The 25,675-nt window shown below is 37.7% G+C and overlaps 1 protein-coding gene across 2 annotated transcripts in view; it reads right to left on the reverse strand.

The window, feature by feature from the left end:
• Positions 1 to 451: 451 nt before the first annotated feature.
• Positions 452 to 25,675, reverse strand: part of ebf1a (EBF transcription factor 1a) — a 134,201-nt gene continuing 108,977 nt past the window's right edge. The window contains exons 11-17 of one of the 2 annotated variants that reach the window (XM_079439187.1): positions 20,818 to 20,906; positions 11,137 to 11,202; positions 9,631 to 9,808; positions 8,533 to 8,712; positions 5,878 to 6,072; positions 4,020 to 4,088; positions 457 to 1,470 (exon numbers count right to left, since the gene is read on the reverse strand). In XM_079439187.1, coding sequence (XP_079295313.1) covers positions 4,021 to 4,088; positions 5,878 to 6,072; positions 8,533 to 8,712; positions 9,631 to 9,808; positions 11,137 to 11,202; positions 20,818 to 20,906 — 776 coding nt within the window. In that variant the 3' untranslated portion in view covers positions 457 to 1,470; position 4,020. Of the gene's footprint in view, positions 1,471 to 4,019; positions 4,089 to 5,877; positions 6,073 to 8,532; positions 8,713 to 9,630; positions 9,809 to 11,136; positions 11,203 to 20,817; positions 20,907 to 25,675 lie in introns of both variants that reach the window. The other variant, XM_079439188.1, reaches the window with a different exon arrangement.

Genomic DNA, 25,675 nt, shown 5'->3' on the forward strand with positions numbered 1-25,675 from the left:
ACATACATTATTTATATGGATATTTTACAGAGACTCCCCTCTTTTTGTCCAGAATCCATGATTTGTGTTTGCTGAAGTTGGTGAGATTTTGTGTACTTTATGCAATGAACCGATCGTCAGTGTTATTATGAGCTGCCTTAAGCCATTCTGAGATAAATACAAATAAAACAAAGACTTTGGCAACGGAAAGTATATGTAAAAAAATAGATGACTACCAAAATGAGCCAATCAAACTGCTGTATGTTGGCTGTTTGACACATTTGGAAAGCATCCTTCATACAGTGCTGTCTAAACATGAAAATACTTTGCTATTCAAGTCATGTCCCCCAAAACAAAGTATCAGAAAAAAGGAAAAATGGGTTGCTTTAACAGTCGGCTCTGAAATAGTATTCTTCTTGTACTTCATTTAACCTATATCCTTCACTAGCAAACACAGCAAACCAAACACATTAAAATGCATATATCACAGTTTAATTTTTTTCATAGACAAAAAAAAAAAAAAGGAAAACAAATCAGAACATTCTTTGAGCACACATCAAATTCAAAAGTTTTTTTCTTTTTAATTAAATGGCATGGCAACTGAGGTCTTTTTCCTTCAGTCCATATGTTTACTGCATATCTCTGCTCTATTTAGCAGCAAATATTTGCAAGAACATAAATACTGATTTGTTGTGGAAATTGGGTCAGTTTTTCCTCTCTTTGAGGATGGATCTGGACATTGAAAAATTACAGCATGACAGCATTTAATAACTCTTAAATAACTTTCCTACATCATAGCCATTCAAACCGGCTGGTACCCAGAAGCTTTGTATGACTCTATACTTAAAAAAACAACAACAAAAAAGCAATAGGGAAGTGAGTATGGCGCTACAATTTCATTTTATATGAAAACAAACAACATTATGGCAAACTATTTGTTGGCTTCTCTCTAAGAAAAAAAACCCTCCACTCTTCTTTTCTGTGTTCAAACGGTTGGCCGTTGTTCTCATTTGGATTTTGTACTAATGTGTCTGTTTCTATAAAAAATGGTCAGTCTTGACAGAGATCTGTGCTGTTGCCCGTTGCTGCTCTCAGAAACATTACGGATGCACCTGCTCCTAAAGTGTCATGTTTGTGTGATATAGTCTGTAAAAAAGGCATGTGATCTTTAAATTCATCCAAAAAGCCCATGAACAAAATGAAAAGGAGTTCCATCTCTCCTTTCTTCATGGGCAAAACACGGGGGGTAAAGTCCTTCGGTAGAGCAGTCCAGAAATTAGCTTAAAAACAAAGCAAACAAACACTTTCTTCCCATAAAATGAGATTCCTTTGTCAAAAGGCCTGAGTTTTAAAAGTTCAGTTTTCATGTCTCCTCCACCAGAAATTGCCTTCAGCTCAGAGCGTAGATTCTCTGGCGAGAGCTGAAATCAAATGTGCCTCTTCAGCAGCCCAGGAGCCCCTACATTGGAGGAACAATCATCCCTGGGATCACTATAGTCACGAGAAGAGAGAAATAGAGTGAGAGAGAAGGAGAGTGAGACATGGGATTATTTGGTTTCATCTGTCATGCAACAACACCAAAAGAAAAGCATGTCGTACTCAAATGATATGAACAAATAAGACTGTTTTTGTGTGTCACAGTCAACCTTGCACAAAGAGAGAAATAAATATCTTATTGCTTTGTGCTGACTCCACATTATGCGTCTGAAAATCACAATACAGTGCAGTTATTTTAGTATTATTGATATATGTTCATATTAATTTTAGTTTCATTATCTTTGGATTTTTGGAATGCATTTTTATTTCAGTTTTCATTGTAGTTCAGTTTTATTTCAAGTCAGTAATTTTAGGACATCAAATTATCAAAATCATTTCCATTAGTTGCCAAAAATGTCTAATTTTCTTGTGTGTGTGTTTTTAAATAGTTTTAGTTAATGATTTTAACCCTGATGCGCTTAAGTGTTGAAGTGAATCTATGCATAGAAATGTAAGGGTTAACTAAAGACAATGCTCATGGATCACATCCAAACAACAGGGTAAAATATGGCTTCAATCAACTGAAGGAGGGATGGAGAGACTAAACGAAAGCAGTAGTATATCCCATAATTCTCTGTGCTTTCGATCACACCGAAGCTGTACATTAATCAGAAGGATGTACAATTCCCTGTGAGTGGGTGAGGATAATCTTTATTCCGTATGATCCACCTAAGGTTGCAGGTCATCCGTGTTTAATTGGAGTCATTGTCAGGATAAATAGTGACTTGCTTTACAGGCTGTATATCAGTCTCCCCATCAGGGAGCCATTATATGAACAATTCATCAATCCAATTAGTGATAACACTATAGGACGGCTTCGCAACGCATTAGCTAATGCTTCTCTCCCATGAGGACAAAGCTCCACGGGTTCGGAGGAGACAATCAGGATATTCTTACAGTCGGAGGGATTTTGCATTTACATGAAGAGCGTAGAGGACAAACTCAGTGTATGCATGTAGTTGGAGCTATTTTTACTCTTAAAAATGACTTCCATTGGCGCAATTCAGTATAATCCAGTCATATTAAATAATATATTTGACTTGAATAAAAAACAGGTCATTTAAAGCATTTTTATTTGACTGTGTAGCGTTTCGTCTGTGTTTCGATGAGCAACTGAGTGTTTACTTCATGTGCCTATGGGGACCTACACACATTTATGCGGACATCATTTTTACGAGACAAATTACAAACAAACAGCTATGCTAATAAAAAGTGCATGCAGTGTATACATAGTCTGACCCAAATTAACTTGCTTGCCAACACTTAAACAAAAATAGCTTGAGCTCAGATAAATAATTTTTGCTCTCAAACATTAAACAATGTTCAGTCAAACATTAGTATCACTTCTATTCATTATTGGCCAAGAGGAAGGAAGTCCCAAGAGCATTAAGCTGAGTTTCTCTCTCCATCGCTCCCCACTTTGAGCAGGCCACATTACCGCACCAGATTTTTCATGTAACATATTGGCTTCTTATTGATTTCCTCTCGCTGGTCCCTCATCTCTAATTCTTGGTTTATTTCCTGAGTGTCTCTGCCTCATTTGGAATGGAGAAAAAAAAAAAATGAGTGGTGACCGACAATCGGTCATTGGGTCAGAGTGCTGAGTGCATATCAACATACGGAGAGGAAGCACTCCACGCTCGCAGATAAGAGATGTCTGCCTCAAACGATCAATTACTTTAATATTGTCTCACTGTGGATGTCTAGATATTTCAGATCAACACCTAGGGCCAAATGCTGCACAGAGTAATTGTCATAAATCAGAGGAAGCAGATTATGGCTTTGTTTCAGATATCAGTGAACATATGTCTTTATAGATGTCACACAACTGGTTTTATGTAGCCTGCTACTATTTGGCTGAATCTCAAAAAAACGGAAGAAATTTCCCAGGTATTTTTACCTTAACTGAAACTAAAATAAATAATAATAATAATATTAATAATATAATGTGGATGAAAAATAAAACCTATTTTTAGGACCATTAAAATTTAGTTTACATTGTGTCATTTACATGAGCATATTTTCTTCTATAATTGTTTGCAATTGTCAGTATATAGCTATTATATACACATAATTATTTATTTCCATTATTTTATTTAAATCATGCTTCAATCATGAAAATAATGTCTTAAGGCATAAAATCTAAATAGTCCTAAATATTTTTGGGGTACAAATATCATCCATACATTTTTTTCTTGAAATTTGCCTTTTAGGTTTTTATATTAGTGGATGTTAACCGACTTATGGTTAGTTAACTGACAAATTCAAGCGAACATAAGCGAACTCTGAGGAGAACTTGACACAGGAAACAGGAAGTCAGGCAGGAAATGAAACACATATGGCATGCTCTTTGAGATGCGCAGCAGGCCCCCAGTGACCGAGCAGAAGTGAGGAGAACAAAGGAGGATGAAGGGAGAGGATGCTCTGACAATCATGCAGATGGATGGCTTAATGGATAGAAAGAGAGGATGATGAAGAAAGAATGTGAGACAGGTGTAACATACTTCAGGAGAAGGCCAGTCCCTGCAGGGAGCTGGCGGTGGAGTACTTGCTAGAGTCCACAAAAGATTGATCTACTGGAAGCAGAGTGAGAAAGCAGGGGAAGGGGAAGGAAGATGATGGAGACAGAGAGAAAGAGAGTTATTTGTAAGTACAAAAAGAGGAATTGGGTCATAGAAGCAAATATAAAAACAGATTACTACAAGTTAGGACAAACTGACAGCTGTCTAAGTATTAGAAGGCTGAAGATCAGACACTTCAGCTCAGTTTCAAAACAAGTGGGTTGCATCACTACCAAATGCCTACATAGACAGATGCCTTTCGACAGGAAGGGAACCTCATAAGTGACTATTTGGAAAGCTTTGCATAGGCACAGATTCCTTGCGTCATATAAACAGTGCTCTGCATGGACCAAAAAGTCAGCAAAAATAAGGTTTCTTCAAAGGCACCATAATTAGCTTATTGTCATTTTGGAGGCAGCTCACTTGGTTTTATAACAGTGTGCTTAAGCCTGTGTTATACTTTCTGCGTGTGCAATCCGGACGCGTACACGGACAGCGCAGACGCGGACTACTGGTATTTAAATTACCAAAAGTGTATGCTGGTGGTCCGCTCTGCGGATGTATTCCATACATGCACAATAGATTGGCTTGAACAGTAAACAAACATGTTGAACAAACAATTGCCCAGAGTTATTGCACATCTGGCTGTCTTTATATTGTTTTATTGACGGATTGTACAGGTTCGGGTAGCAACGAGCTTCTTCAAACAGCCTGCGCATGCGCAGTTGGTGCTTTTGTAGCCTACTGACCACGCATACTTGTCACGCGGTCACAAAAAATGGGAGGCGCACAACCTCCAATACCGATTTTTACGTCACGCATACTATAGCGGACACTAGCGGACTCGCACACGTGGAAAGTATAACACAGGCTTAAGAAACAACACTGCACAGCAAAATCCATATAAAAAGAAAAAGACTATACAAACTATATATATATATATATATATTAAATACATCCAAAATAAAAGTTTTTGTTTGCATAATATATGTGTTTGCACTGAGTATTATTATGTATATATAAACACACACACGTGCATGTATATATTTCAGAAACATATGTTATGTTTATATATTATTTGTTTATTTATAATATAAATGTTATCAATATAAATATATACATATACATAATAAATATACACAGAACACACTCATACATTATGCAAACAAAAACCTTTATTTTTTTGTATGCGATTAATCGCGATTAATCGTTTGATAGCACTAATACATATATATATATATACACACACACACACACACTATCGTTTAAAAAGTTTGGGGTCTGTATGATTTTTATTTTAAGAAGTTAGTACTTTTTTTTTCAAAAAGGACACATTATTGATCAAAGTGACAGTACAGACTTCTACATTATTACAATAGATTTATATTTTAAATAAACACTGTTCTTTTGATTTTTCTATTCTTTAAAGAATCCTGAAAAAAAAGGATCACTGTTTTCATCAAAATATTAAGGAACACAACGTTTCAACATTAATAATGATAGTAATTGTATCTTGAGCAGCAAATCAGCGTATTAGAGTGATTTCTGAAGCATCATATGACCCAAGAGTAATGATGCTGAAAATTCAGCTTTGCCCTCACAGGAATACATTTTTAAAATATATTAAAATAGAAGGGTATTTCACAATACTACAGTTTTACTGTATTTTTTTTTTATCAAATTAATGCAGCCTTGGTGAGACTTCTTAAAAACAGCTTATGGACCCCAACATTTTTGAAGTGGTGTGTGTGTGAATATATACATATACAGGTCAAGCTGTATATTCTGCTGTTCCACTCACCTTGGAGGCCGTTTCCATTGGCACTGGTGCAGGTGGGGGGCGGCGAGGCCTGGGGCCGCACGACAGGAGCAAAAGCGCTCTTCTGTTTGACTGCAGACACCATGTTGGCCGGAGAGAAAGAGAAGATGCCTGAGGAACTGCTGCAGTTGGAGGGAAGACTGGTGGAGGAGGCCATGGTGGGACTGGAAGGAACAACTGAGGGAGGGGAATGAACGAGAGAGGGGAAAGGGTTTAGGGCGGATCACAGCATATAGACCTATACCTCTGATAGTATAGGCAAATACTGTTATAATTCAGCCGTTTGACAATGCTATTAGAATTTTAGAATACAATTATATATATATATATATATATATATATATATATATAGTATTTCTTGACTGGATCCACAGATGCACAGTCTGCTCCTCTCAGAACAACATTAGCGCAGGTCCCTCCCCTGCCCCATCTCTACCGCCTCTCCTTTTGTCTATTAATACCCTAAGAGCATTTTCCCCCTCAACGATTTTACAATTACTCCTGTCGTATTTCAGCTGCTCTCTCTTATCCTGCTCTACCTTTATTGTTGTTATTATTCTGCGCTTAAATTTTATGGCACTTTCCCAAGTAAATTCTCCTGATAGTGTCATAATCCATTTATGAAGGCCTAACTAATCAATTAATGAAAATTGGAGCCCACAAAGCCTGCTCTCTCGCATTGATTGAAAGTGTCAGCGTGAAGTCAGTGAGCCTGTTAAAATACTTGTTAACATCACGGAATCAAAGTACCGAAGTTGAATTGCTTCTCCTGCAATTAGTTTATTGATTTAATTAAGACGCTTTAATTTAGAAGCTGCGCGAGAAGATTGGTGTTATACGAATGGCTAAGCATTATAGACAGCGTCTGATCATGACTGAAGAAAAGAGTGGCTGGGATTTGATTTCTGCTCTTAAAGACACACACACAAAATGATAGCTATGACTGCTGATTTAACTTATGTCTCTAGCCAAGGGGCACCTCATTTTTTTGAAGAGGCTCCAGTGGCAGCACTGGCTTACTTGGTAGTCTAGGCGAAATATGCATTAAAGATGCATTAATGTTACTACAGTTCATGTTTAGAATGCAATTACATGCACTACAGTTGAAAAGTTTGGGGTCGATAAAAAGAAGTCTCTTATGCTTACCAATGCTGCAATTATTTGATAAAAAATTCAGTAATATTGTGAAATATTATCACAATTTAATATTACTGTTTCTATTTTTATATATTTTATGTAACTTATTCCTGTGATGACCATGCTGAATTTTCAGCAGCCATTACTCCAATATTCAGTGTTACATGATCCTTCAGAAATCAATCTATCGCCAGTGCCAGCACCAGTGCCAATGGAAATGTCCTCCAAGGTGAGTGGAACAGCAGAATATAAAGACCGGTACAAGTCTTCTCTCTCTCTCTCTCTCTCTCTCTCTCTCTCTCTCTCTCTCTCTCTCTCTCTCTCTCTCTCTCTCTCTATATATATATATACATACAGGGTGCAATTTGTGAAAAAAACAGGGGGGGGGGGGTGCTTTTGAAAACTTTTTTCTCTCTCCATGGGTGGAAGGTAATAGCCTAAGTAACCTAATGTTAGTGTAATCTGTTAATAACGCACATCATAAACCCGTCTTTTTAGGCAAGTAGGCCTAATATATAATAGGTGGCATGTCATGAAATGTTTTTAATACGACGGAAACTGTATTTAATATGATCACAATCTATTAAAAACAAGCTAGGCCTATTAATTATAATGATTTCATTTCCACGGTTCAAGCAACAAATAAATTATAGGCCTATAGAGAAAGTGAGCAAAGTACACAGTATCAACAGAGCTTTTTGAAACTCCGAATCCATTGAGTCGCAAAATGATTCACTGTTTCGAAGCGCTCCAACCGGATCGCAAATCATATGATTTAGATCAGCACCTCGGAGCGAGATCGTGGGATGTTTTTATCCCCACCGGGGATGAAAATTATTCAGCAGGGGCAGGGATGCATAAACCAGGAGGGGGGGGATCCCTCCCGGTAAATCCCACCATATATATATATATATATATTCACACACACACCCCTTCAAAAATGTTGGGGTCGGTAAGCTGTTTTTAAGAAGTCTCACCAAGGCTGCATTTATTTGATCAAAAATACAGTAAAACCGTAATATTGTGAAATACCTTTCTATTTTAATATATTTTAAAATGTAATTTATTCTTGTGATGACCAATCTGAATTTTCAGCAGCCATTACTCCAGTCTTCAGTGTCACATGATCCTTCAGAAGTCATTCTAATATGCTGATTTGGTATCTTTAATTATCAACATTGAAAACAGTTGTTCAGGATTATTTGATGAATAGGAAGTTCAAAAGAACAGCATTTATTTTAAATAGAAATATTTGTAACAATCTAAAAATCTTTACTGTCACTTTTGATCAGTTTAATGTCCTGAATGTGTTATAATGCTGCACAATAATTTCCTAAAAAAAAAGAAACTGACCCCAAATATTTGAATTTTAATACACACACACACATACATACACACACATATACACATTTTTCATTCACTTGTGTGAATGCTCATATCTATGTGTAACTGATTCAAAAGTGTAAAAGAGAGAGAAAAACAGACAGGATCAGTACTCACTGGCATAAGGAGAGTTGGCAGCAGAGCCATTGAGGAAGTTAGGCGACCCTCCCAGCGTGGTCATGCCTGTGTTGCCGTATCCATTCATACTGGTAGAGACGGTACTGTAGCTACTCTGCTGGGGTGTCGTGCTAGGTACGTAACCGTGAGGGGATACACTGCTCGTGTTTCGACTGAAACCTAAAACACACACATATAATGAGGAAAGAAAATAGGAAAGAAAGACAGAATATATTTAGAAACAAACAGAATCAGCTCCTGGTCATCGTCGATTTTCATTGTCTGGAAAATAGCACTGTGAGCATTCTACTAAACTTCTCCTTTTTTGTTACACGGTAGGAATAAAGTCATATACATCTGGAATGTCATGAGGATAAATGAATGATGACAGAAATCTAATTTTTGGGTGAACTATTCCTTAAAAAAAGATCTGTGTGTCAGTGGCATACAGAGGCAGATAGGACAGGAGGAGGATATGGACTATAAATATACATCAGGACATTAAACGCTGACATGGGTGAAAGCAGCAGGAAGTTCTCGCTCCAGGAGTCCCCGCTGTCTGGTACAAAGGCAGCGCTCATCTCTGCTCTGCTTACTATTCATTCTCCCTTTCATCAGACGACTGATACATTACTGCTGACTTAACATAAATCATTCACTGTCACAGAGGCCAAGGAATGCTGAGGTAAAGGAGCCTGGAGGTTCAGGGAGCATTGCTGAATGCTTGTATCTGTCTGCATGCTGTCTATCTCGCTAGTTTTCAGCCGCTTGCCTAAGGTTTGAGGGATGCAGCAGACTACTGAATACCGTGATCTGGCACACTTTACTGAGACAGTATAGAATCACTCTTTATAAAAAGGAGTCAAATGAAAAGACTGACTATGATTTATTAAAAACACTGGAGCAATATTTTAGTGCATTTAGCACCTGGTTAAACTGGATTGAGAGTGGTTAGAGAATAAGTTGCAGGTGCGCTAGAGTTCCATGTGCATTCGGCCCTTAATATCTCTCTTTGCACACACACACAAACAAAAACTCTCGTTGTCAATCGCTTTTTTTGAATGGTCAAAATCTAAGATTGATGGCGTCTCTGCTCACCCTGGTTGGCTCCTTGTGCGGACTCAGAGACATTGACAGCGAGCTGGCTGTGGAAGGAGTTGACTCCCATCATGCCAGCGTGGACTGAGCTGTTGGCCAGACCTGGCAGCTGGTTGTGTCCACGTGGGACGTTGTAGAGCGCTTCTGCGATATCCGCTGCTCTTTTCAGTATGATCTCCTGTCAGGATAAACACAGAAATGGACCAACGATTAAAAGGATATTATTAAGCCAACTGCCTGATTGTCTCCTTCAAATAATCATTCAGTATAAATAATAATGGTTTGATTAAATACATAACCATAAGCCAATAAAATACATATATATATATATATATATATATATATATATATATATATATATATATATATATAGAAATAAAATAAAAATGAAAAATAAATAATCAAAAAATAAAAGTGGAAATAGTACTTTTTTTAAAATATTAGACAACAACTTAAAAACAAAAAATGACCCACTGCAATTCTTTCTTAAAATTATTATATCTAAGCATGGGCAACCTATGAGCTGCCAGAGAGAATACACCTTGATCATATAAGATCATATGAATCAGTGCATAAGAGAGTCAATATTCTTAATACGAAATGAACAAAATCTAGAAGTAAAATCATTAAAGATGTGTTTATCTGATAGTCAGCCCAGCTAGAGAAAAACACTATTTTGGGGGCTGGGGAAGGGGGGCAGCACATTTTGATGGAAAATGAATGTCTCATAATTTACCCTCATGAAGACAACAGGACCGTGTGGAGGTGGGGGGATAGGGGTTCCTGAGAGAGAGCTCTTTGAGTGGGTTGATGACTGGAGTCATGCTCCATCCACTGCCCAGCCTAAATAATTCAGCATCACTGCACTCATGCTCAGTTCTCAATCGATGAGCATATGCCTTCACTCGCAGTTCATAACTGATCTAACATTGAAGATGCCCTTGTGGTCCTTCAAACCAATGAGAGAGAGCTCTGGAGGAATTACATTGGGGGATTTATGTTGATGGTATATGTTAGGGAATATTAGAGAAGAACTCAATGGTCTTAAAGCTCTAAAATGGCCTTAACTGAGAACAAATTCTTAACTGTGCTGCTCAATTAAACCATTTAAATGTGGAACATGGTATTATTTATACTGATCCTATAACACAATATGCCTCTTTTACTAATTATACAGTTTGCACTCTCTTATGCACATGCACTCTTGCCTGAGAGAATGCGTAGCAAGATCTTACTTTTATAAGTAATTTTTATTTTGTTTTGTTTTTATTTTATTTTGCCTTATATATAATTTATACTTTGTAGAGTTTTTCCATTTCTAATATTACATATTTTTTAAAAACTGTCTTAACAAATTACTTATTTAGATCATTTTAGAATGTGATTTCTAAAAATTATAAATATTATAGTAAATTTAGAATGCACTTTACACAAATACATGTATATGCATGGATACTGAGTGAGTGTTTCTGGTTTGAAGTTGCATTGTGTTCAATTGAACCTCACCTGATTATTATGTGGCATCCCATACAGAGCTTCCACCAGGTCTGCTGCTCTCTTCAGAATCACCTCCTTTAAACAGAAAAGATGAAAGGTGGCACTTTAGCTTTCCATTTTTAAATGTGTCCAAAATTGTCCGTTTTGATGTCAAATGCACAAAACATAATCTTCATCACTAGATCAATTTACTTGACAATTGATAATATAACTGATAAAATGGTAAAAAAAAGAAAAAAAAAATATTTCAAGACATTTTCTGAAATCAAGTCTTAATATCACATGCCATTATTTTATGAAATTAAGCACTTTAAGAACGTTTAGAAAGCAACATTGTTATTTGTTAAATAATTTATCATCATCATTATTTTTATTTTTTAAGCCAACACATTGCCTTCAGTTTTTCTAGTCTATTTGGTTATTTGACACTCGACAGGCACAAACAAACTCACAGTACATTTACTATGATCAGTCCCTTTGGAACAATATCAGGTTAAGTGCTTTGCTAAAGGGCAAAATGCTAAAGTAGCTCTTCAGTTCATAGATCGCCCCTGACAGGGTTTGAACATGCGACCTTTGAATTGCTAGCCGATATCCTTGACCACAACTCCCCTACCATTTCTAGAGGGGTTACGTCTTAGAAAACACCTTAACAGCCCCGTACTTCATCTAGCTCTTCCTACCAACAATACTGCCACCGTTTCCATGTATAATACATGAATACAAACACATTTAAAGCAAATACATGCATGTTAGTACATGCAAACGACCGCTCCGCAGGAGGCAAGAGCTACAGTAACGCTATTTTCCTTCCAGGTAATCGACTTTAACTTCCATAACCGAAAACCTATTTATTACCATCCTTCTCACACATTAAACATTTATTTACAGTGTTCTTTAAACTGTGTATTCATTTCCTTTCTTCCAAGCCCTCTTCTCCTCTTCATTTTTTTTTAAACCCTGAAGCTCCAGTGGAACCCTTTTTAAAAGTTAATGTGCCGGTGCTGAGGAAATAAGCTCGCAGTGCGACAACCAGAAAATTGTTCTCACCCTCGGCGTGTAACCCTCGCTGCAAACAAGCCCCCGAGCATGTGTGCCTGCCTGCCAGCCGACATATTGCCTTTCAATCAGCCCCCTCCGCCTCCCCCCGGCGGCCCCAGATGCAACACACAGACACGAACATGACGAGGGGGTCAGCAAAGCAATAAAGATTTTTAGTGCTTTGTCCAAGGTGCTAAATTCACTCAATAATGGGAGCTCTGGCACTGCGTTAACCCCTCGTTAGGGGTGCTTTGCGGGGGATGCGCCAGTCTCTGTTCGCCCGGGCTTGGGCTGGGTGATTGAGAGAAGCGCGGGAGCCTGGGGAGGCCTAAAGTGGTGCTTTAGTATGGATGTGTGACTCCGACAGGCTCTCTTCTCCTTTACCCTCTTCTTGGCGGGATGGTGGAAGAACATAAGGGATGGGAAGCATTAGTCCATGGCTTGGTCCCCTGCTGCACCGGCACGGTGTCATTTATCCAGTACACCTCTCCTCTACTTCTCTCCCTTTCACACTCACTCGCCTTTGTTAGAAGGTCTCGTCCTTACCTATAGATCTCCTGTCATTATGATATTGGGGGGTGGGGGAGAGATCTGTTGAGAGGGCAAATCCAATAAGGAAGGAGACAAAAGTTTGTCCAGATAAACAGATAAATGCTATTAGCACAGGCCGTGTGTGGTGGCCCTGTGTCTGGAAGCAGAGCCCATTTCCTGGGCGAGTAGCAGGGTTTCCAGTAAAGGACGAGCAGGGAGCCAGGAGCGGTAAACAGGAAAGAAACCTGATCTCGGATCTGCGCGTCTGTATAGCTGTCTATCAGTCAGAGCCATCACAACCCGAGCTCAATCCTCCCCCCTTCTCCGCTCCTTCAGTACGGCCGTGAGCTACGAGGACCCGTTCCATGCTTCGACCCATTCAGAGTGTCTTTAGCACCCTGACAGGTGTTTCCAGCCTTATTTTCCATCAACGTGAAAGCTGAGACGTATATATACATTCATAGTAATACATAAGCTCGTATAAATGTGAATGTGTGCAAGCAAACAACCCCAGGCGTAGTGTTTCGAAAAATATAATATCAAATAGCCCACAGCGCAGCACCGTTAGGGCCAGCCTCCACATTAATGTGCGCCGGACATTGAATCTGTTCCTGTGTGTAAATTATGGTGGCTGGTAATATGATATACATTCATTAGGAAGGGGACTGCTGAAAAAATGAAATAAGGCCCGGGTCACATCTGGAATGTTAAGGCAATGGCGTCTGCACATTTACAAGGAAGCCAGGCCTGTAAAAACATGACAAATTTATTCCTGTGCTTGTTCATTTGCAATTTTATCATCTCCTAATGTTCTATTAGAGCAGTAATACCAGCGGGGTCACTGGCGTTGCTCATGCGGAACAGAGCGCCGTGATGATGTCATACTTCCTGCTCTGCTTCCCTGACCTCATGGACTGCTGGTCTTGTGGACGTTCTGGTTTTATTAGCTTAACTGAGGTCCCTCACTCTTGCTGTGCAGTCACAAAAAAAAAAAAAATTTTTTATATGTCTTTCAGTCCACAGCATCTCATGGAAACAAAGGCTGTCAAATGATTAAAAATTTTAATTAAATGAATTACATGATATGCAAATTTAGGGGAGACGCTCCTAAAGGAGATTATTTAAAGACATTGCACTGTAGTAGATTAGTAAAGCAGCGAATCAGGAGTCAATGTACTTTTATCTTATTTACATATTATTGAATATATAGTATAAAAATACCTTGTCAAGACAGTTCAATTTTGAAAAGGTGTTTTAAAACATTCCTTGAATTACGCTAGTGGTAGGAAAACTAACCACATTTTTCATTTTGGTAATTAAATATTTATAAATATAATTTATTAATACAGATTATAAATATTAGCAATCATAAATATTGTTAGCCATTCACTTAAAGTTAAATTGACACCCTTATTGCAGGCATTCAAAAACTAATTTCTAGCATATAAGAACAGCACATACTCTATATACGGTGCACCAAACGCAAACCCAATCCAAGTGGGATGTACATATAATCTGTGCAAGCTAACCACACAAACTCATATGCCTCTATCTGTTTTCAATAACTGTAAATGCTTGGCTCAAACTGTGACCACACTGGTGTGTAATGTCATGCTGTTTATACCCACCAAGGCTGCAATCCATTTTGATGAATGAGGGCTATCATATAGTGAGCCTTTCCCTATCCTGACAATAATCTAATCTTCAGTTTCAAACACACCATTTGTCACTGATGTAAGAGATAAGATACTCCAGCGGTGAGTCAATACAACTGTGACGGTTCCCAGAACAATGTGTCAGGTTTTAATCTGATAGAAAAGTGTCTTTACCGTAATCGTAAATATATGACAGCCCTATGACAGAGTTAGTAACTTACAGAATAAGTGTGCAGTGGTTCATCAAAAATATGGTTTGCGGTGTTATTTGCCTGACAGTTAATGATTTAGTTACCAACAACAGCAAGTTTTTAAGGTACATATGTGTTAATTACCTTTTCGTGAGGTAAACTGTGATTTATGCACGAGTGCATTGAGTGAATGTGGCCATCGTATTGCATAGACGTGGTGAATCACGCGTGAATTAGAGCAGAATGTCCATTACATGAGTTTGAGCACAGCTGATGCACACTTCTTTGACTTCCACAGATTTGAGTTTGCTCGCTCTGTCGAATGCATTACTTAACATGGAGGGTTATCCACTGAGCTTATCTAACACAAAATCAAATATCCTTAGTCTCCCTCCAATCTCTCCCTCCTTCCCCCATATCTTCCTTCCATCAATATCTGCCCATTATAAATATCAGTCACTGTGCTCTTTAACTAATGTGGCTTCATTGCATAATTCATATTCTCTCCGGGCCTCAAAGGTTACTCTCCGAAAGTCAATAATAATCTGTCTGTCCACATCTGCACAGTACGACAGCGGAGTGCAGCCACCAAAAATTCGACTCAATTGCTTATATAACGAATACTATTTTTAAAGAAAAGTTTTGCTACAGTTGTCTTTACTTGCTTTGAGATTTGCAATGCTGGTCTCGATAAACTTGTGCAGGTTAAGTTTAACTAGATCCATATTCAGATATTTTATAGTAGCCTTATGGATTTCCCAGCAACGTATAAAGAGTGTTACCCAGAAGCAGGAGATTTTTCCTGGAAGCACAGATTGAATTCTGGACCCTGTGGAGGCAGCCAAGGGGGATCAGGTGGATGTGAAGTGACAGGGAAAATGTGGGAAACAACGCTGATAGAAGAGATGGAGAGACCAAACAAGGCCGCAGCCTAGATGTGCTGAATATGGGCCAGGTGCATTGTGGGATGCAGTTTCCACTATTCAATTATTAGTTTCTCCTTCAAATGATTCCCTATACAATATATAAAATGTACTATAAAAATAATATATTTGTATTATATTAATCAGTTTAAACATCCATTTATCCAATATGAAATAATATATTACAAATATACACACTTATATACATTATAATGCAATGCAACACTCTATTTTAAACAATATTTAGGCAGTCAAGGGTCTCTTGCTCCATTCAAGGGGTCATTGTGAGCCTGAAAGGCATTATTTCGCTATCACTAGTTGCACACATGCAAAAATCATGTTGTAATGAGATACTGTAGATGTGATAATTCATTTTTCTACAAAAATATCAGCGAAAAAACATCTTGCTGAACTATCGCTGCGTAATAAATTTGCTGGGCTGGATAACATAGCACGCTTGTTCAAGGACTGAGAGAAACAAGTTAACCTGCCGTGTTCCACACTTGGCCCTCACCTGTGATTGAGTCCAGCAGTTTAGAGAAGTGCCGTCAACAAACTGTTATTGCCTCAATAAAGGGAAAAATCAATAGTGCTGAAATGAGTGGCTGGGCGCAGTAGCCGACGCTGTTAATATCTTGCTGAGAGTGTTCGAATGAGAGGAGGAGGGACAGAAATAGGGAGGGCAAGACAGAAAGGGAAAGATGCGTAGAGACTCTAGTACTTGAGGAAATCAGGGTAAAATCCATTTGCTAACACCAGCCTTGTCTCGACAACCGGCTGGACATGTCTAGGTTACCCTTCCCATGTTCACTACCTCTACACCCTCTTTCCTCATGCAGCCTTGGCTGCCTCTTCCCCCTTGTGGTGACTCAATTATTGTTGGGCGAGTAGTAATAAAGTGAGGGCTGTGGTGCCTTCGATCGGCTGACCTGTGAGAAGGCAGCACCGGACAGCTGACTTCACCATGATGGATCACCCTGCTCTCTCTCTCGCTCTCTCTCTCTCCCTCTGTTCCTTTTTTTCTCTGTCTCTCTCAATGCCAACCTGTCAAGGCCCAAGACTAAAGGTGTACATGTTTGTGTGTTGTTGAACGTATTGGGCTATTGTTTTCCATGTGATCTGCATTCTCTGAAGATAAACATTAGATTGGCATACAATGAATACCTATGTGTTGGCTCTATTCTTGACATGTGCATACTATAAAGGGCAACATTTGAGGGTAAAAAGTCATTTTCTATTCATCAGTCATTCATTCTTTTTTTTCATACGGAAAAATGTAAATCTGTCTGGAAAGACCTACCACGAGCTTCAGGGCTGTTAAGTGATAGCATATGCTTCTGGCCAAAAGTCAGTGTGATTTCTACTACACTACCCATAATCCTCCAAGAAATCAAGACTAAAGGTCCAACTTGAAACCAATGTGAATATATATATATATATATATATATATATATATATATATATATATATATATATATATATATATATATATATATATATATATCATAAATGAAAAACACTGAAAGAGCTCAGCATATCCTGGTCCCACTCTCGTGAAGCACTGTGAATAATGTACTGTATTTTGTAACAAAAACTTCAAATATATTGTATTTTGTACATATAATCATTGATTATAAGTCAATTTTATATTGTGGTTTCTGTTATTTCATAATTACATAATTTACCACTTAATTTTCAGTGCTTTACTGGATAGTAGTTCTTTCCCTCATAAACTACATTAAGCACAACTCTAAATTTGAAATACTTTTTTTATTTGCTTCAAAGTTTGTAATGATTTTTTGTAATCCCAATGTAGAATGCATTACACATATACACACACACAAATCATATACAGTATACAGTAAGTAAAAATAGGTAAAATTTCAGGAAGCAAAATACCTATGACATTAAGGTTTGTATTTAGACAAATATAACTAAATTTAGTAAGGGTTTAAAGGGGAAAAAAGAAAAATGCAAATAGGGTAAACATAAAAAATTATACTCCATTTTTTTTTTTCTTTTAAAGATGGCTATTTTTCTTAACCGATTGAATTTTTTTTCTTCTAAGCATAAACCTCAATTAATTTGGTTAGATTTCTCTGAAAACAAGACTTAATATGTCATTTTGTTTTTTAAGTGGGCTTGTTGAAAAAATGGGCATGTCCTTCAGTCTCCTTATATAACCAAACAAGCATCTAACTGCTTCCTCAGGGACTTCCCCTATACCTGACCCTGAAGCTGTCTCACCGAGTAGTTTTGTCTACCTGTTTTATTCAGCACCTCTAATAGAGTGAGGCTGCTCACTTGAGGGTCATCCCACACTATTCATTAAAAGGTAAAGAATCGGTTAAAAATAAGGGCGGCCGTTAAGCAGGCTCTCTGGGGAGTGTGGCCACGAATGTATTCAGATCTACCTCCCTTACGCTGAAAACAGTGGGAAAGATGTGACAAGTGACCCCGACCATGACCCACCTAATGCATTCAGCTTCATCATCAGCCCAGGAAAATTAGTCTAAATCAAGCCAAGGTTAAGACCACAGAGAGCATATGTGAGCAACATGTTGCCCCATTTTCAATGAAAATTACCAGACTTTTACAATATGGCAGACAGAGAAAAATAATCATCATGGGGCGCATTTAACTTTTCTTCTTTCTGCAGAGAAGCTGAAAAGCAAATGACAAAAACAGGGTTCCCGAATATTTTGACCAATTGATTCCTATGGCATGTTGATTTTTAACAATAATTTCATGGAGCTTACACTAAAAAAGGCCATTTCTAAGCAATGAAATAAGTTGAATGAATTTAATGAATTTGGAAATGGAAATCACAATTAGAAAATGTAAGATGCAGATGACCGTGGGAACTTTCCATATGCTCTTTTAAATGTCAAGCAATTTATATTTTCATGTATATATATAATATATATATATATATATATATATATATGTATCTGTCATTATAAAGGGATATTTATATCTTCATCAGTGACATCATTGAGCCAGTAATGTAATAGTCCCTATCAGCGTAAGGAGGGACGGGTAGCAACACTTGTCTGCTGGGCCCTTTAGTGGGTCAGCACAGTGCTCCAGTACACGATGGAGGGTGAGTGTGTGTTTGCGAGCATGTGTGTGTGTGTGGTAGCACAGGGTTCAGACTGTGGGACTGCAGAGGAAGGTATTCAGACAATGTCCATGTGTTTCATTAGGGACTGAGATCAAACACTGTTGCCCTCTTTAGCCCCATTGACAGGAGACAGAAGATCTGTCCTCTCCCCTCCAGCTGGGGAATGGACACTAACACGAGGGATGAGTGAGGGAATGAGGGAAGAGAATGAAAGAAGAAATAGAGAGATAGAGGAAGGATAAGAACTGCTATATGGGAAAGCCTGAATGTGCAATCTCCTAATGTTGGATAAAACCTACATCAAGATAAAAATTAAATGGAAAATTGTTCATGACATGTTTATTTCTTAAGCTACAGATAACATTTAGAAAATAATATCACTACACACTACAAGTCAAAAGTTCGGACATACTTGACTTAATGTTTTCATGATCTAAAAACTCAAAAAGGAGTTTGCAGTGAAAAATTCATACATTTTAAAAATAACAATATTTTATTTTATAATTTGTTAGTTGTAGTCAGATATGAATTATGCCTAGATGATTCTCAGTTTGTTTTAGAAAATAGTTCAGATTTTTTCCCCAAGTGGATGGTAAATGAAAAGCTTTCACAGTTTTGATTATTTCATTATTAAGTAGATCAAATGTGGATGATAATAATAATAATAATAAAGAATGGGGAGAATGCACACATTTGATTGGTAGCATATTTTTTAAACCTTGCCTGACTAGTTGAAAATAACAGTGCAGTGCCCACAACACCCAATCTGTGCAGTGACCCATTTAGTGTGCCTGCAAAATGTTAAATGTTGACATCACAAAGGCACAACTATGATATCACTTCCTGTCAAACACTCTACTAAATCACTAAACTGTGTGCCTCAGTGAAAAGGAGAGAGAAACAAAAACAAAACAAAACAAAAAACAGACTGTGTGCCAGGGTTATTATAGTCATTAAAAAACAACAAAAAAAACTTTTTATTTCAACTAGTTGCCAAGACAATATTTTTTATTTATTTGATGCTCCTAATTTGCTGCTTATTGCAAGTTAGTAAGGTAGTTGTTAAGTTTAGGTATGAGGTAGGATTAGGGATGTAAAATATGGTCATGCAGAATATGTGCTTTATAAGTACTAATAAACAGCCAATATGTTAATAACAGGCACACTAATAAACAACGAGCTAATAGTGAGAATTGGTCCTTATATTAAAGTGTAACTATAAAACTATAATAGTATGTCAATCATACTAACAGTGCTGTGTGCTGCAGGTCACATGAGACTAGCAGCCCACTGTAACTACTTGGCCACCAACTCGACATTTGCCTGATTCCTGTAGATTGGCTTTGGTTTGACGCCACATTCGCTGACCCCCTGGTCTAATTTGATGTTTTTAAGGTGTTATGGATTGGGAGGTGGCTCATGGGCCGTGAATACTGATGGCCCAGCTTTGATACAGAGGGCTGCTAACAGCACAAGGTCAGTCCTGAGCATGAGCAGGCCCAGCCAGTCATAATTACTCCCTTTTTTTTTTTTTACACTATTAAGTGGTGCTGCTGGAGCGGGGCTCTGGGGTATAGGACACGCACAACAAGATCAAGTAATGTTTATTTATCCCTCCCAAAGGATCCATTTACTTGGCCTGCCTCTCTTTAAGAAGCGTGCATGGAGAGAGAAATAAACACCCAACTGGGTCCACAACTGGGCTCCTTTCATGAGAATACCAAACACAACTGTGTGGGATTGAATATACAGTATATAATCTCTGAACTGAAGGAGTCTGTAATGAATGGTTCATATAACTAGAACATGTTTCAGCTAAGGCTGAGTGTTTATGCTAGTAATTGCTCTTTGAAAATAAAAGCGAAGAAGAGAAATTAAAGTCAACACTGAAACCCATTTGTATTCTATAATGTGATGAGTGAAACATAATATTCAATGAGAAAATATCTGGATGGGAATTATTCTTTGGGATTTCTTATTTTTTACATACCAGGTTTGAGCCAAACAGTGTCTAAATAGTTATTTGGGTATCAGTTAACATTATCCAGTAGCCTGTGTGGCTTAATTGACATCAGCAGAAAACAAAAAGTTGTTTGAAAGGATAATCTTTGGAATAAAGCACCAACGAACTGTTCACAATAAAAAATTAAATAGGGTCAATATTGACTTCATGTTTACGTTAAAATAAAGAAAGCACAATAGTTACGTCACGTTAGAGAACTGACCTTTGGTAAGCGCTCAGGGTCGCCTGGGTGTCTAGGGATCACCTTCTGTAGCCGCTGGAAACCGTAGTCAATAGTGGGTTCATTCAGTGCTGCAGGAAAGAGAAAATTCAACCATGTTACCGCAGAGAAATTCAACACCCATCGGCAATTACCATTACAAAGAAATGTATATAAAACATAAGTGTCATTTCCTTCAGACCTCAATACGGTTCCAAAAAACACAAAAGCAAAAATCAACAAAATGATAACTAAAGTATCAAATACTATGTTTCCTCACTAGCTGCCAAAATATCTGTATCAATTCCCAATATGCTTTAGCAGTTTGCAACCACAAGGCACCACTTTATGAATAAAACAACACTTGAGGAGTTTTTGTGAATGGATCCTGTCTAATTTTGCAGTCGGTGCAATGGCACAACCTTCATGGAAAGCTTCAAAAACCGTTTGTGAGCAATGAGACCTGTGACACATTCAACTGCATTGCAAATGCTACAGTTTAACAGCAATGTAACTTTGTGCTTGTTTGTCAGGCAAAATATTCCAGGTTCAGAGCAAGCTCAGCTCTAGAGATAGTATTGGCAGAAATATATGTTGATTACCAGAAAAATTTATTTCCACATGTCCTTTCTTTTCCTTAAAAAAAAAAATCAAAAATACTTGCAATGGAAGTAAATGTTAATATACTCACGGTTTCAATGGTACAGCTACAATAAATGTAAAATAATATGCATGTTAACATGATTTTAATGTAGAGGGGGAAAAAAACACTTAACATTTATTTTTGTCTGTTTGTATGTTCCTGCTTTATATATATATATATATATATATATATATATATATATATATATATATATATATATATATATATATATATATATATATATATATTCAATAAATAATAATAATTTATTAATTATTTAATAATTAATAATTAAATAAGAATTTTACAAATTAAATTATTATTAATAATAATAGTAATACCAAAGAATTGACAAGTTGAAATTATTATTTGTTGCAATCAACATTATATGGTGAACACATAATGTTTATTAAGCTTGAATTGGACTGAACTCAGAATATTCCTTTAAAAGGAGTCACGTGACGTGCTCATGAACCTAGTCGCACTCGAGTAGAGCTAGACGTTTGGCCTCTTTTTGCAGATTTTTTCGTTTTGTTTTATTCATTGGTGGTGCTTTACCTGATGGCATGCAGTCGTAAACAGCAGGAGTTGTTTCCATCGGCTTCTACGATTAAGAAGAAATCCAAGCCACCGACCACGAGCGTTATGAAGGACAAGATGGCGAACACTGTTACACACTTTGAGGACATTCTAAGAACCGAGTTGAAGGCGATGCGGAACGAGTTCGCTTCTCACATGTCAGTTGTTCAGTCGCTATGCTCTAAACTGGATCTTCTTACAGTGGAGATGAGAGAACAAAAGAAAGTTGCATCTTGTTTTTTCGGTAGTTCTGCTTAGGCAGTGTAAATCTCGGTTTGGTCCCATTGTACCCCACCTCCTCTCCACATGGAGGGATGTTGAAAGACGTTTACAACTAGCTACAAAATGGCATAGGCATTCGCCTATTTTCCACAATAATAACCTTTTGTCACGCTGTACTCTTTTGTCACACTGTCATTTCATTGTCTGCAATGGACTCATAGTAAAGTAAACACTCTGGGAGATATCTATGATGATAGTGATTTAAAATCCTTCCAGAATCTTAAAACTCAATATAATCTGCCAGGCACCTCCTTTTTTATGTATTTGCGTATTAGATCGGCCCTACGGGCATATGGGGTGCCTTGGGACTCTTAACTGCCTGTTCACCCTTTGTGTAAACTAATCCTTCCTTCTGAGGAATCTCCCTCCTCTGCTTCAGTCATCTATTTCTTTCTTCTTGAGCATTCATACAAACCTTTATATATTACTACTGTTTGGGCTAAGGATCTTAATGAGGATGTGCATGTTTTATTTTCCGATCAGTTATGGGGTATGTTTAAATTGTCTTCTAAAAACCCTAATCACCAAATGATTCATTGGAAATTGCTGCATAGGGTTTATTTGACTCCAATGAAACATTTTTATATGAATCTGTCGTCTTCTCCTAAGTGTAATCTCTGTTCCCAAAGAGTTTTAGGCACGTTTTTGCACGTTTTTTGGGAGTGCCCCTCTCTCTCACCTTTTTGGACTCACTGGACCTATCATATTTGTTGTATACTGAGATATGTTTGACTCCGCGCTTTTTTTCATGAATGACTTTTGGGACTTCACCTTGTCCGTCCAACAAAGATCTTTACCGTTAGCTGTTCTTACAGCAGCAAAAAAATTGCTGCTCAATGGTTGGAATCCTCCTCACACAATGGACAGATGAACCTGGACTGTGTATTTGTTGGATATTATCTCAATGGAACTCTCTACTTCTCGTATACATGGATCTAATGTGACAACTGTTAATTCTTGGCATTCAGCTTTTAATGTTGTGTCTTCTTTTCTAAAGTCTTTGTAGAAGTTATTTTGTTGTTATTTGTTTATCTATTGATATTAATTCATATATTTTTATTATTATTATTTATTTTATATATTTATTTTATTTTATTTGTATTTTTTGGGGGTCTACCGGGGGGTGGGTTCTGGATTTGTACGGCTGCTGAGTGAAGTTCAATAAACAGTTGTTAAAAAAAAGAAAATAAAAAAAAAGAATATTCCTTTAAACATAAACACACATACAGCTAATATCACACATCAGCAAAATATTATTTAAATCAATGGTTAACAAAGACTTGAGCAGATCTTATGATAACCAGAAGCAGCCAGATAATTTCATCTATAAGCAAGATTAAGATCAACACAGAACTAAAAGGCACCTTTTTAAATTTGCTGTGTCCTTAAACTCCAATAACAAATAATTCAGATTTCTACTCCCTCTTCTGTTTTGTATACATAAGCACCAGTAATCTGCAAAACAAATCTATAGACCTCCGTTATGAGCAAATAATTCAATTAAAGTTTTCATTTCTGTAAAGCGGCACCTCCCACTCCTCAGAGGCCCACAGACAGCTTCACGAATGCTCGCTGAGGACAAAGCAATAAGATAATATTGAAAAAGGAACCCGATCTGCGTGATAGGGCCAAACATCCTGCACGGGTGGACCACATGGTGCTTGGTCCAATGTTTTTCTAACCTCCCTGGATTGAGCTGGACTTTCACACTGAGACAATGGGTCTTTCTCCAGCACTGGCCCACTGAGCTTGTTTGTGTGTTTATCTGTTGTGGTGCTAAACTCCAGCCCTCAGGGGCACATTCACACAGAGCCCTTCTGTGCTTCACTGAGAGCGAGTAAGAGATATACAGAGAGATATACGTCAGCAGAGATATTCCATATTTGATATGTAGCATACAGAAAAGTGGTCCCTAAAGTATTAAGACATTTAAGCTATGCTTAAAAATGTATGAATTTCAATGCATTAGATAACAAACATCGAACCAAGTAGCATCAAACAAATTAACTTTTCAAATTCAAACTTTTCTCACAACTGTTCTTTCTCTAACATCACTTTACGGTGATTCTTAGTGGATGTACTGACAGAGGTTCACACCGGTGTCCTATCACAATAGAGTTCATCGATTCACTAACATTAGCCGAGTTTCAAAATAGTTGAGTTTCAAAATAATTAGCATTTGACAAGTGTCAAAATACTTTTTATATTTATTCTAAATTGTGTATCCATTGTTTTAATTATTTAAAAACCTAACAAACAGCCATTTTTTTTTATGTTTGTCTTTGAAAAGTGTGCTATTCCAATTTTAAAATAAATGGCTTGGTTTAATATTCATATATTTTGTCTAAGTGTCTAAATCAATTTTGGAGCCCCTTTATACTGGATTTAAGCTGGTGCATAAAATATATATATATATATATATATATTTTACATTTTCTAAACATTTATCAAATAATCTCACTTTAATACTCATATACTATAATAAAATGATTTGGGTATGTTACATAAGATACCCAAGAGTACCCCTAACAGTTGTTCACTCTTCACACGCACTTTCCCCCTCTCTTATTCTCTTTCGAAAGACTGACCGCCTTTCTTTTGCCTGAAGCATCAAATCTCAAACAGAACAGAGGAGGAGCAGCAAAAAAAAAAATAGCAATTGAGGATTGGAGTCCTCTGGCCCTCAGTTAATTGTCCTGCTGAAGACGGGGGTAAAAGATAAAGAAAAAAACAGAAGTGTAACAGCCTCTCTCTCTCTCTTCCGGCCTCCCTTCTGTTTGCCCTGTAGGCCGCAACCTGGACATTTCCTGAGGGAGCTCACCCAGCTCCCATCAGCTCCACAGCTGAGAGGACAGACTGTGTGCAGCCTCTGAGTGCAGTGGAGTGGATTCAGATGGCCAAGGGCCCAGACAGAACCAGACCCCTGGAGCCCAGAACACAAGCTGTGCCCAGCCTGGCCCTCCTCCACCGGTGAACAGGGGAAGCTCTGACTGTACATCGATGCCTCTTGATACAACATCCAATGGCAGGTGGGATCTACAGCTTTATGAGAACATGCAAATGCTGGTCCAGTATCTGGTTTTGAAATGAAGCCTGAAACACGCATTGAAAAGAAAGAAGTTGTTTGTGAAAAGCCAGTCTGCACCCCAACCAACTCTATGTCATGTTTACTTTTACAATAAGCCGTAACTTCATTAAAAAGCAGTTGACATTGGCTAATAACAGCAGACCTCATGTGGCGAGACACAGCAGGGCTCAACGACTCGCTGATTGAGAGGCGGCATTAACCTCGACTCTCTCAGCCGCAATGACCGCCTGGATGCACAGTCGCTCACGCTGCACTGTGATTGACTGGCT

Source organism: Barbus barbus (genome assembly GCF_936440315.1).
Source record: "Barbus barbus genome assembly, chromosome: 17".
In the NCBI taxonomy this organism is placed as follows: Eukaryota; Metazoa; Chordata; class Actinopteri; order Cypriniformes; family Cyprinidae; genus Barbus; species Barbus barbus.